The following is a 16,313-nucleotide window of genomic DNA, read 5'->3' on the forward strand; positions in this document are numbered from 1 at the left end:
TTTTAAAATACATAGTCACCTTTAATTCATGCTTTTAATTCAACTAGCATAGAATAATCATATACAATCGATATACTAGCATGCTGTGCAACAATTTAAAAAATGAAATAAATCTACAGGTGTTGATATAAAAAGCTGTCTATACTGTGTAAATGACAAAAGCAAGGTATACAGCAATATTTTATAATTCAATCCCTTTTGTGTAAATAAAAAGTGATATATATTTAAGGTGGTGGGTACTAAAACATTTTTCTGGGAAGATATGCAAGAAAATAACTGACACCTTCATTAGGGTGAGGGCACTGAGATGAGAAGGGAAGCTTTTTTTTTTTTTTTTTTTTTTTGGTCGTTTTTTCGTGACCGGCACTCAGCCAGTGAGTGCACCAGTCAGTCCTATATAGGATCCGAACCCGCGGCGGGAGCGTCGCCGCGCTGCCAGCGCAGCACTCTACCAACTGCGCCACGGGCTCGGCCCAGAAGGGAAGCTTTTAATTATCACTTTATATGTGTCTGTGCTGTTTAAAGTTTTTACTATGTTCATAGTATTTTACTCATCTATTTGTATATTTAATCTTTATCTGAGTGACAGGATTATGACCCAATTGTTTTCCTTTTTATGCATTTCTGTATTTAAAAAAAATGATAATAAATGATATTTCATATAAATATTTTTAAATAAATAAATGATATCAATAAATGATATTTTTTCTCTGCACCATTCTCTGCTCTTGACCCTCTTCTTATTGAAACGCTCACCTAGTTTATCTTCCTGATACTATACTTTGTTTTCTTTCTTACGTAAACTGGGGCTAATAATACCTCCTTCACAAGTTGCTTATGATGATTAAAGAGATGAAGCATGTAAAATGTCCAGGAGAGTCTCTGACACATAGTAAGCACTTAGTTATCATTAGCTATTTGTAGAGAAAATTGTTGTTTTTGTCACCCTGCATATATTCACCCTTTTCCTACCTAAAGGAATTTCTCTTTGAAACAACCGCTTCCTCACTCTTAGCCTATGTGGCTTAAGTAGAGCCAGGCCTTAACCCAATTAGAGCATTCCATTCTCTCTGCACAGAGACTGTTTCACTGATGGCCCGGGACTTTTATTCAAATAAATGACAGGGAAGAAAAACTCTCCTTACCCCGGTCTTCAATTTTGAGGATTTGAGGCTGGAGTTACTGTGGCTATCTTACTATAACAAGACGAGTGCCTGGAGGAGCAAGAAGCCACCATGTGGAGCCTGAAAATAATGCTAAGACAATGGAATGCAAAGAAAGAAACCAAATCCTGGTGTCTTTCCTTGAACTCTGAATCCAGTTATATAGTCACCTGAATTTTTAGTTATGGGAGACATTTTCTTTTCTCAGGACAATTTGGATTGGGTTGTCTGTCACTTGTTATCTAGGGGGTCAGCCCGCTTTAGACATTACTGTAATTATTTCTTCTTCCTAGATTCTAAAAGTGGACATTTCCTCAATATCCTTGGTCTGATGCTATCCTCTCTCTACTCACACCCCTGAAAACCTAATCTATTTTTAGTGTTTCAACTATTCTTCTAACACTATCCCATCCTATTTTCTCTCTATGCTATATTCTCTACATCCACTGCCTGTTGCATATATCTTTCCATAATTCCAATGTACAGGAACGAAAACATATTCATCTGTTAAAATAATATTTCAAAAAAACAACTGTTCTGCTTCCTAGCTTCCTGGGTCTTCTTGTAATAAGTTAGGTGAGAGTTTCAATAAGATAAGGTACTAGGGGGCTTATGTCATCAAGAAGTATATCTGTACTGTATCTATATCCAATTTATTAATCTTGAACAATATTCTCTAAATATTCATACATTACTTACATAAATTCATGTTTATTCATTTTGATTTATTAGTTAATATCTACTTTATCTAAATGTTTATAACTACAAACTTAATCTTTTTACACAGACAGTCATAAATCGAATTTATCAACTTTTTGAAAAGTTGTGACCACATAAATTGGCTTTCTGAAGTGTTGTAATCACATTAGAAGGCAGACAAAACACATATTATTATGATAACAAAACTAAATCCTAAATCGTGAACTTAAACAGTTGCAAATGAAAATTTTAATTCCAATTCTAATTTTTCTCTTTGAACTTATTCTTATTTCTTCCTATAGGGTATAATTTTACTTTTCTAATGTAAAAGGTGAAGCTTCCCTTCTCAGACTGCCTGAAACTGCAGATGATTGTTGGTAGACGATTTTAGAGTAGGAAGGTGAGACTTAGTTATACTTTCCAAAATAATTATAATCCAGTCCTTCCAGATGGACCAACTCCTCTTTATAAGCAGATTGTCAATTTCATGAGCAATGTCCAAATTACTGCCAACAATCAACCAAAAGTCAGGCCGGCCCATGGCTCACTCGGGAGAGTGTGGTGCTGATAACACCAAGGCCACGGATTCGGATCCCATATAGGGATGGCCAGTTAGCTCACTGGGTGAGCATGGTGCTGACAACACCAACTCAAGGGTTAAGATCCCCTTACTGGTTATCTTTAAAAAAAAAAAAAAAAATCAACCAAAAGTCATTATTTCTTGTGACCTTTAATATCTTCTCAAAAATTACACTTATTCTGAGTGTCTCATTTTCATACTATATATAAATCCCCAAATTTAAGTCTACTCTGTAGATTCTTGTTATGTATATTTTTTCATCATACAACCTAGTTTAAGCCTGTTTTGAAAATATTTGTTCTGATTGGAGCATGATTAGATTTGATTAAATTTAAAGCCATCAGTCAGTTTATTGATTTATTGAAATTCATTTCTTTCTCATCAGTCACTAAGACCTTCCATATTGACAGCAGCCATCTAAGACAGTAAAACTAGGATTTATCTGTGACTTCTCCTTCTTCCTGTCCCCTCATCAGTAATTCAAGGATTCACAAACAAAGAATAGTATCTAACTGACTTTAAGAGTTTATATTCGTGACAATCAAAATCTACCAAAGCTCTCAATTTTTCTCCCCAAATGATTCTGGGTTTTTTTCCATTTACTCTGTGGGCACTTCTCACGTACAACATGGAAGACTGTATAGTAACAATCTAACTAAAGCCATGACTGATCTCAGTCTCTTTCCCCTTTAACATGTCCCATATAACTACTGTAAATTATTCTTCCTCTTTTAATCAAGTCATTCCTTGGCTCAAGATTTTTCTAACAGCTGTTTCCTCTATATCATATCCAACATCTTAGACTTTTTCTAACAGCTCTTTCCTCTATATCATATCTAACATCCTAGACTTGATTTTCAATCCTTCCAAAGCTACCCTTCCTCTAACTTGACATCCCATTATTCATCATATTCATTAAGATATGTATGAGTACATATCATAATAAGGTCAATGCCATAAACACAGCAATATCAAATGTTTATAGGATGTGTGCTAGATGAACAATTATAAACGATCCTATGAGGTATTATATGCTGGTTTAATAAACACTCTCAGAGATTGATAAATTGAGTAAACTATCCAAGCATAAAGCTTAAAAATGATGGAATCTGTGACTCTGTTTTCTATGTTATATCTTTCTATGACATTGTGCTCTATCCCCATGTTCACCATTCAATTTTGTCTAGTCTTTGCTTTTTTCATAGTTGATATCTCTCCAACTGAGGTTTTGGAGTTTTTTACAACCTTTGAAAATGCAAATGATTCAAGAAGCCCTCAAAGAGAATCCTTATATCTTCCAAGCATGCCTACCAGCCAAAAAGAAAATTTTTCAATCACCTTTATTTTCTGTAGTTGTCATTTAAAAACAATAATTCTTTTTTTCAACTTCAGATATAAAGGTATATGGTAATATGGTGTCAATGCTTATTCAAACCACATCAGTCTCCCAACCCCACCAAACTCTCACACTTGGGAGCAGTGTCCTCTCCACCCCTTTTTGATAATCACTGAACATGACATCTAAATCTTCCTCAGGGCAAGAGCCATAATACACTTACAGTGGCAGTGCAAATTCATTCATAAAGCAGATTAGTTCTTTAGTATGCCAGGCCTTAAAAGAAGGGTAGTAGTTCGTAATGTCAAGTACATAAGAGTTGATTAACAAATACTGGAAGTAGTCAAATCTTTAACATTGTGGGAGATTAGGACCAAGTTTGAGATCTGATGAAAGTAGTTAAAATAACTCCCCAGGAAAATGCACAAACACAGAATTTTGTATACAATTTCAGGGGCGTTAACTCTGAAAGCCAGTCACCTACCACCAGATCCAGAGTCCAGGTTAAAAACCCACTAACAAAACCAAGTTCTCTGGAACAGGAATTGTCAAATTTGCTTAATAATCCCGATTATGCCTTGCACAGTGCAATGTATACAAAGCTACTTAAGAAAGATTTACTGATCGATAATTTCCTCATAAAGAAAACCAGATGACACCGGCAAATCGTTTCTTCCAATACGGAGCTCTTTAGTCAAATGATTTCAAAAAGTCCGAAACCCCCTTTTACTAGTGACACTAATGACCTAACACCAGTAACTCGAAAGTCATAATTTTTCTATTCACATGTGGGCTACACGATCATTCACTAATCCAGTTCTTCTTTTCTCCTTGTTTTCCCTCTTTCTATTACCTTCAAAGACAGGGCTTTCTCCTTTGCATCCCAAAAGCTACACCAGAGCTCGACCGCCCCCGGGGCAGAAAATAACTGATGCTCCAAGAAGCACGCACCCACAAAGCAGGGAAGGTGGGATCCAATAACGGTACAACTTCCAAACCCTTCCCTCACCACGTCCGGAGGTGAAGACACTTACCTCAAGCTCCAGGTAAGCAGTGGAGATTGTTCTCACAGAGACAAGACCGGTTACTAAGAAACCTCCGGACCTCCCAGTCACCATAGCGACTTGTAAGAGCTACGATCACTCCCCGTTCCCGCGATACTTTCCCGCCGCGCGTCACCAGTGCGGGCCCGAGGCCCCGCCCCCCCCCCAGCGAGCCCGCCCTCTTCTCAAAGGGCATTATTAGACAACTGAGCCCCGCCTCCAGCTGTGGGCGGAACCCTATTCTATTTTTTCCTCTTTTTCAAAACTCGCCAGATTGTTTTTCAAATATTTCTAATAATAGTGCCGCTTCTGCAAACCCACCCTTTCCTCGCTCTTGCTTTTCGCTTGTAGAAACTCCCCCTACCAACTAGGTCCCGCCAGGAGCTCGCGCATGCGCGACCAGAAAATGGCGGTGGTAATCGCCGCACTTTTTTTCAAATAAGTGGATCCCAGAAATCATTGCGCGCATTTGTAACGAATTTCCGTTCGAGTTTGTATTTTAGGCGCCATTTTCGAGTGAAGGACCCGGAGCCGAAACACCGGTAGGAGCTGGGGTGGGGGTTAGGTTATACGACCGTTTCCAGCCTTGGTCTGAGTGGACTGTCCCGCAGGTAAGGTACTTATTTTCCTGATCAGGTTGTCACATTCTTACTTCCTGCCCTGTCCGCGGGCGCCTGGAAAGTCGAGGCCTTAAACTATAGCCGCGGAGTCCGGGCTGAGGCTGCCTCCCGGCAGATTTCTCTCGCTGTCACCCCTCCCCCCTCGACCGCTCCCCTGCGGCCGTGGCTCCCGCGCGCTTCTCCCGGGCGCCACTTTTCTGAGCTATTTCAGCGTCTCTCCGGGAGTCTCCAAGCCTCTTCTCAAAAATCATGATCTCTCAGGGAAAGGGCGTTTCCCCCTGTCCCTCTCTCCTCTCCCGAGGGACTGATCACCGGGTCTGAGCCTTTTCTGCTGACCTTTCATAGTTTACTATCCAACCGGACCCTGTCCCGGGCCTCGGACAGACGAAACCCCTCTGCCACCTCAAAATGATTCAACCGGAGCAGGCGCTGCCGGCGTCCGATTTGGAAGTCGCTGGTGGTCAATCCCAGCCTTCGGCCGCGCTTCCCGGTCGGGCTGTGGACAGGAGCCCTCGAATCCCCCGGGCAGTCAACGGCGCCAAGAGCTAAATGGCGGGGAGAGGAAAGTGGGCGGCGAGTCGCCCGTTAGGCTTCGCTACTCTAGAAAGTTGATAGCCTCGCAGACCTGAAGCTAACACGAACTCGTCTCTGTGGAAGTCAGCGCGCTTGCATCCCTAGCCCTGAGGGCGTGGGTGGGGATGGCAGTAAATGTCGGCGTGTGGGAGTCACTTCGTTTAGAAATACCTTAGAGAGTATTCTTACTTAGTTAATCTAAGGGGAAGTGGGGGTTAAAAAAATGAAAAGGACCTAAGCAGTCGCTCAGTCTCGATTGATTCCCAGGCACATCTAGGTTTTCCCGCTTAGGTCTTGTTAACGAAACCAGTCCCGCCTGCTTGTCACTTAGGGTTTTTTGCGGCTCTTTTCCCGAGGACCCGCTGCCTCTGAGCGGGGTTTTAAAACGGGGCGCTCGGACACAGGTGGACCGAGGTTGCCCGAGTGGGGCGGCAGTAACAGGGGTAGGTTGCGGGCTTGAGCCCGTCCTGCCGTGGGGGCCGGCGGCCGGTGGGCTGACTTGCTCCTGGCTCTCCCCCGGTTCCAGCGACCATGCCCCGTAAAGGCACTCAGCCCTCCACGGCCCGGCGAAAAGAGGAAGGGCCGTCGCCGTCCCCGGACCGCGCCAGCAGCAGCGACGCAGAGCCTGAGCCGCGGTCGGGCCGCGCAGAGAGCCTAGCCGCCGCCGCAGGTGAGTGACCTGCCGCAACCCGGCAAGAACTCGCCCTGGGGGACCCGGGTGCGTCCGCTCCTTAGACGAGAGTGCCCGGGGTTATTGGGCGCGGACGAGAGGCTCTGGGATTGCGTGTGAAGTCCAGTGTCGGTCCGGTAGAGCAATTCAGGAAAGCCATTTGGCGATTTTCAGAGGTAGGGTTCGCTGTAACGGTGCTGGAGGGGCTGGGGGTGAGCACATGCTTTAGTTGTGAATATTTGTTTGTGGTCTTTTGGACTAGTACAGACATCTTTATTGTATTTCCGCTGAAATTGGCACGGTCAGCCAAGAACTAGTGGACTTTTTTCGTACAGAATTGAAGTGACTATAGGAAAGTGATGAAAAGTTGCTTGACCCTAACATCACCTCTATAGTCTTAGAGTGCGTTTAACGAGAAGGTAATCATTTGAAACTACTATAGCTTTTGTGAGTCCAGGAATTGGGTGACATGAAAGCCCTGTGACAGTGTCGCTGAAGCTCGTGAGTTTCCAAAGTCAAGGTTCCAGGTGCTCAGAGATACGGAGAGTTGGATCTAAAGCTTCAGGATTTAACCTCCTGTTTAGCTAGGGAGCAGAGAATCCGTTTGTTGAGGTTTTCCCGGATTTACTTTATGATGTAGTGGTATTTTTGTGGGGGTGACAGTTGGCATTTCTTTCAAGTATTTCTTTTTTAATAAAACCAGACTGAAAGATTAGATTCTCATCCCTGTGAGTTTAGGATAATTCTGTATTTAAGTGGAAGATATAGATTCCCAGGTTTCATAAATAACATCCCTCCATCTCATTTTTCTTAAAGATTAGCACGCAGTAGTCCCCCAAACTTATTGAACTAAAGTATAAAGTAGGGGGTTTTTTGGTTGTTTTTTTTTTTTTTTTTTTGCCTTTTTAGAGACTCCAAGTGAGGAACTTGATAATAGAAGTTTAGAAGAGATTTTGAGTAGCATTCCTCCTCCCCCGCCTCCAGCAATGACCAATGAAGCTGGAGCTCCTCGGCTTATGATAACTCATATTGTAAACCAGAACTTCAAGTCCTATGCTGGGGAAAAAATTCTGGGACCTTTCCATAAGGTATTCGTCCATTTAAAATAGCTATTGTAAGATAATACATGTTTGATACAGTATATTTTAATTTTGTAACTATCCTGATTCTCCATCGCTCTCTCTCACGCATAACATAGGTATGTTCCTATGATCTTAACAACTGAAATTAGCTTTTGTGTATCTGATTATCTTTGGTACCTCTTTATCTGCAAAGTTTTCCTCATTGAATGGAATCGGTGAGTGTTTTTCTTTGAAGTATTTTCCCTTTAACTGTTAGAATGAATTTTTTTTTTAAAGTCTTGGTTAGAATTAGATCTTGGTCTTATTTAAGATGTTGAAGCTTGTGATAGAGGAGAGCATGATGTAAGAAAACTTAAGTTGTGTATCTTCTAGCGATGAAAACTTTTAAATGCTTGTAGTGTTTACTGCAAGTAAAAAAAAAATCAAGCAGTTTAAGTTAAAATTGGTAGTATTAGTATGACCTTTTAAAAACTTTTTTCCTTTCTTTTTTTTTTTTCTTTTGTGCAGCGCTTTTCCTGTATTATTGGGCCAAATGGTAGTGGCAAAAGCAATGTTATTGATTCTATGCTTTTTGTGTTTGGTTATCGAGCACAAAAAATAAGGTCTAAGAAACTCTCGGTACTAATACATAATTCTGATGAACACAAGGATATTCAGAGTTGTACTGTAGAAGTTCATTTTCAAAAGATAATTGACAAGGTAAGGGATTTTTACTGTTTAGTTATTTGCAAATAAGAAAAACAGGACTTCGGTACCTTGCACATTTTATTTGTTTTGGCTTAGATTGGCTTTTAAAAATTCATGTGTAATTTAAGCAAAAGAGATATTGATTTCGTTGCCTCCATGACCATGTTTTCTTTTGGGGGAGTGGTGGTGGCTGTTAAACTTAAAATATTAAAATTTTTAGCCAGAGAAATAAATTATAAAAGTTAAACGTTTTTATTGCTTTAGAATAAATTACCTAAACTTAAAAATGTAACAATTGAGTGATTTTTGCCATCTCCACTGTTTCAGTGCACATCAAATTTAATGTTATTAGTGGTCCTGCATATCTGTGGTATGAAAGAGCTTTGCTTCAATTTGAACTTCTGTGATTAAGACTTTTCGAAATGGGGAAAGGGCAAGCTAACATACTTGTTTTCTTGAAATAGAGACAATTATAAATAAAATGTCTAGGGTATTAACATGGTTCTGTTGCTCTTTTTTTTTTTTTTTTCCTCTTTTTAATTAGGAAATACGTTGTTCAAAAATGACTGAATGGAATCCAAAAATATAGGAAACTAATTACATAATGAAATGGGGATGTGACTTGGCTTCTGGGTTTTGTTTTTTATTTTTTTATATGTAAGGGACTTTAATTACACTGAAGCATCTGTTTTAATTTTGTTTCTTACTGCTTTTTGTTGTACAATTTGGGTTGGAAAATAGATTGCCAGTAAATCAGGTTTTATTCCATTGCCTATTACTTATATTTATTTATCTAAATTTTAAAAGCCATAGCTTCAATATGACAGAGCTTTTAAGGGTAAGAAAAGGTGAGTTTTAATACTAAAGTAGATTTGCACTTGATTTTTTTTTTTAATTTTTTTGTTTTAAAAAAATCGGGAATGTGGTCAATTTTTGCATTTCTTTTTACCTTCAATTAATCTGTCAATATGGTTTAATAATTTGGGTGGGTTTGTTTTGGATTTGATGGGATTCTTGTCCACCTTCATCAGCTCTTCTCAGTCAAGTCTTGTTTTTAGGCTTATTTAAAGGTAGATTTTTTGTTTGTATGGTTTGGCTTTTTGGTTTTTGTGGTCTTTGAGAAAGATACCAAACAACTTGGAAAAGTATCTATTCTTTGCTAAGCAAGGTTATTCCTGAGAACTACTGCCAGTTTGTGTGCATATTCAATTGAGGTTTTCAATCCATAGAATTAGTTTCAGTATGAAGTGAGTGAAATTTGAAGCAGACCTGTGACTTAATACCAACAATTGTTTTCTGGTTTTGTTTTTCCTCAAAACAGGAAGGGGATGATTATGAAGTCATTCCTAACAGTAACTTCTATGTGTCGAGAACGGCCTACAGAGATAATACTTCTGTCTATCACATAAGTGGGAAGAAAAAGACATTTAAAGATGTTGGAAATCTTCTTCGAAGCCATGGAATTGACTTGGACCATAATAGATTTTTAATCTTACAGGTAACTTTGCTAAAGACCTTAGAGGTTCTCTTATTCTTGTTTCTTTTTTTCAATAAAGCTGGGGGGTGGTTTCTCCTGTTGGATGAATCCTGTATTTTTGAGGCCTTAAAGTACTGTAGCAGCACATCATGGTTTACATACTACAGTCAAGATGCGAATCATTATTTGCTGCTCTAGAAATTTAAGGAAATTCATTCAAAACTATTATTTTCATCACCAGATGTTTATTTTGTTTGGATGGACTGACATACTTGTTCCACTCTAGCAGCACGTAAATATTGGCGTAGTGAAATAAATATTAAACACCAATATTATTGTGCTGCTTTAGTGTGACAGGGATATAGCAACTATTTATCATTTCTGTTTGTATTTCCCTAAGATAACATTTTAAATGAGATTCATTATCTTTTAATAGTCTGTCCTTTTTGTTTTTGGTCTTATTATCTCTTATAATATACAGCAAAAAAAAAAAAATCTATACACTTGGTATTTGACAAATTTACCTGGGCACCTAACTGATTTAATTTAATCTTTTTTAACACTTAGAATGGTTAACTAAGAGTTTACTCAATTTGGTTTTTGTTTTGTTTAGAATGGCCTACTTTCTTGAACCACTACTACTATTGGTAGATCAGAAAGTCACTTTGATATTACATTCTTAAGTATTACAGCTCTTACAGAACAAAAGTCTCTTTAAGGAGCTATAAAAATTAAGTACCTGGTGTTAAGTCGATTTTTATTAGAAACCCCGTATTCTTTGAGTAAAGGTGTATTCTACCAGCATTACATGGTAAGAAACATCCCTGTCTTTTCTTCCCTGTATTTTACCTTTCAAAAAAAATCTTTTAGTATAAAACCATGGCTTTGTCAGATGTTTTACAATTCCTGTATGATTCAAGGCTATCTTCTTTTCCTGTCTCCTATCCAGAATCACCAAGAGCATAATAATAAAAGTAAAACTATTTTGTGATGCAGAAATGGCTGCTAATGTTCTTTAGTGTCCTGTGCTACTGATGTAGTTGGGAGTTTTGATTTGATACTTAAAGTTTTGTTAGGATGACAGAGTGTTCCCAGTAACAAACTTAGAAAGTGTTAGTTCCTATTTCCATTTTCGTCCTTATTCTTCAATTATTTTTTAAATATGTTACTTTTAGACATACATAGCATGCAAGGTAAATCAATATTCTGGAATAGTTTGTATTAATATCTTTTATTACCAGGCATTGTACATTTGTAATACTTCTGTGACCTAAAATTATTTAAAAATGAATGTTGGGAAATCAGTTGTGGATATATTTCTACATAAGATTTGAATTTATCTAAATGTGAGTTAAAACATTGTGGGTTTTTTGCTTGTTTGTTTTCAAATTGAACTTTCATATTCTGGGACTTGGTTTGGTTGATTATGGATAAAATGTATCTCCTTTTTATAGTACTAAATTCGATGATACCATTTTGCTGGAAACTACTTGTGTTTATCTTTTGCCTATTCTTTGACGTTTCTTTACTGTCATCCTGGGATACTCAGTTTTACACCTGTGCAAAGACTCATCGAAATAAAGTGGACTGCATTTTAACCCTTCTAAGAAAAATTTTTTTTCCTCCAATGCAGCCTCTCTCTACATAATTCAGTAATAAAGGAAGCTAATAACATAACTTCCTAGAGAAGTAAATAATTTATAAATTGTGAATTTTATATTAAATATGTGCTTCTGGAGTACCTAGGATGCTGAAGCCATTTGTCCTCATAATAACTTTAACTTTTTATGTGATCTTGACAATTAAATTGCTTAAAACATTTCTTCCCAGATAATACCCAAGTAAACTTTCTAAGTTAACAGATTCAATTCAATTCTATTAAAGTTACGGATTAGAACCTAAAGAACTCACCTGTTAGGAAGAAGGAGGGATTGGACTAGGTAGAACTAATGGTGATGTATTAAAAGTTTGAGGGAAATTAAGAGTGGTTTCTATGGATTTTAAGATCCTTATCAAAATATTATAATCTTACACTAGAGATGTAAGCATTTGAAGGTAAGTAAGAATGTGGTATGTGTTACTTTCTCTCCCACTGAATAACACTTATCTTAGAAACTATCCATGATTTGGGGGGCTGGGAAATTGTAGACAACATCACAGTATCACCATCCAAGACATAAATGATTACTTTGAATAAAATTTATAGACTGGCCAGTTGCCTAAGTAATCTAAATTTAGCAAAAGTAAAAATTTATTTTTAAGATTGAAAAGCATTAAATTTTAGAAGTCCATAAGAGTAAAATTTTATATACTGTTTGTATATTGGTTTAGTAGGTTTTTCATCTAAGCATTTCTAGTATTTAAATTCATTTAAAAATTTCATTAGTTGACCATTCAAATGAGTTCCTAATGAGGCACCTAAGAGCATCCTAAGATGCTATAAATAATATAAAGATGGTTGGACCCTGTCTCTTGTCCTTAGAGGCATTTATACATGCCCTCAAAAAATATTAGATTATGATGGACCTTTGTATTTTCCATTTCCCCTTTATTTATACTTTGTTTGGAAGCCTCTGTCCCATTGTTGTAAGTATTGGTCTAAACAAGCGGAGTTTTATTAGCTCTGTATAGCATTTTATGGGTAACTATGACTTATAAATTAGGTTTAATTGGATATGGTACATTTGCTCCATTCAAGGGTAGAAGAATGATAACCCAATGCTTTTATTACAGTTCAAAGTTGCATTAATAATTGCTGTCTCAGTGTTTTTGTAAACTCCTCAAAAACTACAACTATTATAGCACAACTTAAATTTTGTCACAGTTTTCAACTTCATATGCTTTTTGTCTTCATGTTACAAAATCTAAGTTAAAATTTAAAACAAGAACCAAGATGGGTTTTTTGTTGTTTGAGGGGGGGTTTAAAATTGTTTTGTAATTTGAAGATTGGATTAACCTAGGTCTGAGTTGTTGCCTGTCCATTTCTTCTTTTTTCCAGTATACTTCTAAGCTTGGCACGGCATGTAAACTATTTGGGTTGTAGTCTTTTAGTTTGTAGATATGAGTCTGCTAAAATATCAAAAGAAATTTTTAGCTTTATCAGTAATACCTCAGTTTTCCAAACATGTCTGATTTCAACAGCCTCAACTATTAGGGAGGGGGAAAAAAGCTGCCCCTAAGGAACCAGAATAGATATTAAGATGTTCAGCCACTAAAGCATTATTCTTTCTATTTTTTGCAATTATTTTAGGCAGATGCTAATCTTGGTGAACTGGTTTCTTTGCCTCTGGTAGCTTAGGAAGAGCAAATTAGAATAAAATTATTACAGGAAGATAAAGAACAATTAATAATTTACAGTGCAGTAAAAAAATAAAGAAAATAAAGATTATCGAGGCAAAATAAAAATTAAAAGCCAGTAATTCTGGGTCATTTAATTTTGATGCAAACACCCATCTCTGTCTTTTTTTTTTTTTTTTTTTTTGTCTTTGTGTGACCGGTTGCACCACGCTCAGCCAGTGAGCGCACCGGCCATCCTATCCATCCTTATATAGGATCCGAACCCACGGCGGGAGCACTGCCGCGCTCCCAGCGCTGCACTCTCCCGAGTGCTCCACTGGGTCGGCCCCATCTGTCTTAAGAATCATTGAGGCCTTGTTAGGAAAAAAGTTTTTTTTATATCTATATACTGTTTGAATTTTCTGTAGTTCATGCTTGCTATAATTTGGATTATATTTGAATAAGGATAAAGGGCATCTTATGTAATCATTCCTCAGACTCTCAAGCTATATTCCTGTAAATTAGGTTATCAAAGAATGGTATAACTGAATCACAGTGTCCTTATTGCCTGCCAACAAGACCTTCAGTAAGTTAAGATTTAAGCCCTTGGTATTTTGTAAATGTCCTCTTGAAGCACGTTTGCTGTTTTTTGTTACTCTTAAAAAACCTGCTTGACATTTTCCATAGTTGCTTAATGTCCCTGATACAGTATGAACAGAATTTAAAACAAAGAAAGTCCATAGTGAAAAACAGTTGGGGGCAATAGAGTGTTTAAAAGCTTGTTTCGTATGCTTTAAGCTGCAGAAAGTAGAGATAACAGTGTGAGGGCCTATAAAATTTTGCCATCTTCAGGTACTATTATATATTAATAATATATATATATAATATATAGCAACATAAATTAATAATATTATATTTTGTGTGTGTGTGTTTCAAGAAAATTGAAACATTTTCTTGTGTATGCCCTCACTATTTGTGGTTTGGAACCTTGATATGGAAGGTTGACTTTAAATTTCCGTGACGTTTTAAATTATTTCTGAAGTATATTGAGTTTATTGCCCTAAATTAAAACTATCTTTTACAATTTCATGTGGGATTGGTAAATTTTCTGAAAAATAAGTAGTCCTCTAGGCTCAGACTGTCAACCCACAGATTACATAGGAGATGGCACAAAATGGAAAAAGAAGAAAGCAAGCAAGTGGTAGGACAGGCAAATGACTTCAACGAACAGAGCCACAAGAAAAGTCCCAGATTGTCATTGGAATACCATAGCAGTTCTAGCAGTCAAAGAGCAAGTAAAGGCCTAACTGTTCTAGTAACCTGTTAATTCATTAGTACTAATCTGATAAGACAGTAACTGGTTAATAAAAAAAAAAGAATGCAATTATAGGATAACTAAAACTGAATATTGTTATGTGGGACTTGAGAGGGAACTATTTTGATTTGTAAATATCCTTGTCTTTCATTTTAACTTTTTTTTTTTTTAATTGGGCAGCCTTATTAGAGTGAGATGAAATTATACCTGCATATCTTTCATTTTGTTTGGAGAGGAAGGAACAAGTAACCAAAAACAGGCAACCACTGTGCTTTACCCAAAGCTAGGCTGTTTTCTAATAGCTGTACTCCGTCTTTTCGAGAAGTAATTTGGCCAGGAAAAGTATAATGCTTTAGGAATATTTTTATTTGTATAAACTGTTACAATAAATCCCAACTTTTCATTTTCTGAAGAATGTGTACTTAAATAATACCTTATCACTGTTTGACTTAAATGTAAATTTTCTTGGCATGGTTTTTCATTCATCTTAAAATAGGTGTTCAGATATTTAATTTGAATTAGGATAGTGTAGTAGAATATTGTCAGATATTGTTTATTATTTGGATTATAAACACTAACCCAAAGATTTAAACTACAACCTCTAGATCACTGGTTCTTAATTACATTTATCTTAAATTAAGATATTTGCTTAATTAACATTTAGCAAATATCTGCACATAGTTTGGATTGTTACAGCTGGTAAAAGGAAGATGTTATGGGCATCTAGTAAGTAAAGGTCAAATATGCTATTAAGCATCCTGCAATGCCTAGCACAGCTACCCACAACAAAGAATACCCAGCCCAAAATGTTAGTAGTGCCACTATTGATAAGCCCTACCTAGGTGAAAACTTTGATATAAGACCCTTGGCTTCTTCGGTGACTAAAGTTTATCTTTTTGTATGTAATTGACAGCTTTGGGCATTCTTCCAGGCTTAAATCCTGTCTAAAACTTAAACTATATTGCTGCAAACATTTGGAAAGAACTGCTCATTGAAAGCAGAATAAAATACATATTTACATAAATATCCACATATTTTAGTTTATACACTGATTCATACATAATATACTAAATGTTATGGAGAATAAGGCTTTTTAGATAACAGTTTGACTTTATATTTGATCAATTATGTTGTGCTAATAGGTTGTTAAAGTACCGAAAAATGATGATGAGATATAAAAATATAAAAAATTATGCCTTTCCATGAGTAGATTTAAAAATGACCTATTTTATATTCTGTTATCTTTAAATTTACTTTTTATAATTATGTTAAGGTTTTTGGTAAATATGACACTTAATCATTAACAAGTTTTACCCCAAATTTTTAAGCTTCAGTCGTGTACATTTAGGAAATAGGAATTGCTAAGATGTGTTCTTTTTAATGTTTGATTCTTTTTCTTGACTTTCTTTATCTTAGCTATTTTGCTGAAAATAAGAGATATATTTTTTCCACTTGCTTGTCTCATAGAGTTTAAGCAGGCTACTTCTGTGAAGTAAAGTAGCAGCATTTTGCCTGAACATGTTGAGACAAAATTTTCTCCACCATCAAACTAAATGACTGCCTGGCAGTCGGCCTTGACGGTTACTGACTGTGGAAATTTTTTTCCCTTTTCTCTTTGTCATTAAACTACCTGCATACACATATGTATAGTTAATCTAAGACATTAATTACTGTTCAAAGTTGCTATATTAATGATTGAAAATGAAAGTTTTCCCATGTCATATGTACCAGTGCCATTAGTTTTCTCTGTTTAAGGTGATCAGTTGGATTTATTTTATTACCATGAGAAATA

The 16,313-nt window shown here is 36.8% G+C and overlaps 1 protein-coding gene across 1 annotated transcript in view; it reads left to right on the plus strand.

The window, feature by feature from the left end:
- The first annotated feature begins 5,344 nt into the window (after positions 1–5,344).
- The window catches only part of SMC4 (structural maintenance of chromosomes 4), a 32,406-nt gene continuing 21,437 nt past the window's right edge, over positions 5,345–16,313 (plus strand). Inside the window, exons 1-5 of the mRNA XM_063100134.1 lie at positions 5,345–5,432; positions 6,541–6,684; positions 7,594–7,772; positions 8,274–8,465; positions 9,775–9,951. Of these exons, the coding sequence (XP_062956204.1) occupies positions 6,546–6,684; positions 7,594–7,772; positions 8,274–8,465; positions 9,775–9,951 (687 nt within the window). The 5' untranslated portion in view covers positions 5,345–5,432; positions 6,541–6,545. The remainder of the gene's footprint in view (positions 5,433–6,540; positions 6,685–7,593; positions 7,773–8,273; positions 8,466–9,774; positions 9,952–16,313) is intronic.

This window comes from Cynocephalus volans, chromosome 1 (assembly GCF_027409185.1).
Source record: "Cynocephalus volans isolate mCynVol1 chromosome 1, mCynVol1.pri, whole genome shotgun sequence".
In the NCBI taxonomy this organism is placed as follows: Eukaryota; Metazoa; Chordata; class Mammalia; order Dermoptera; family Cynocephalidae; genus Cynocephalus; species Cynocephalus volans.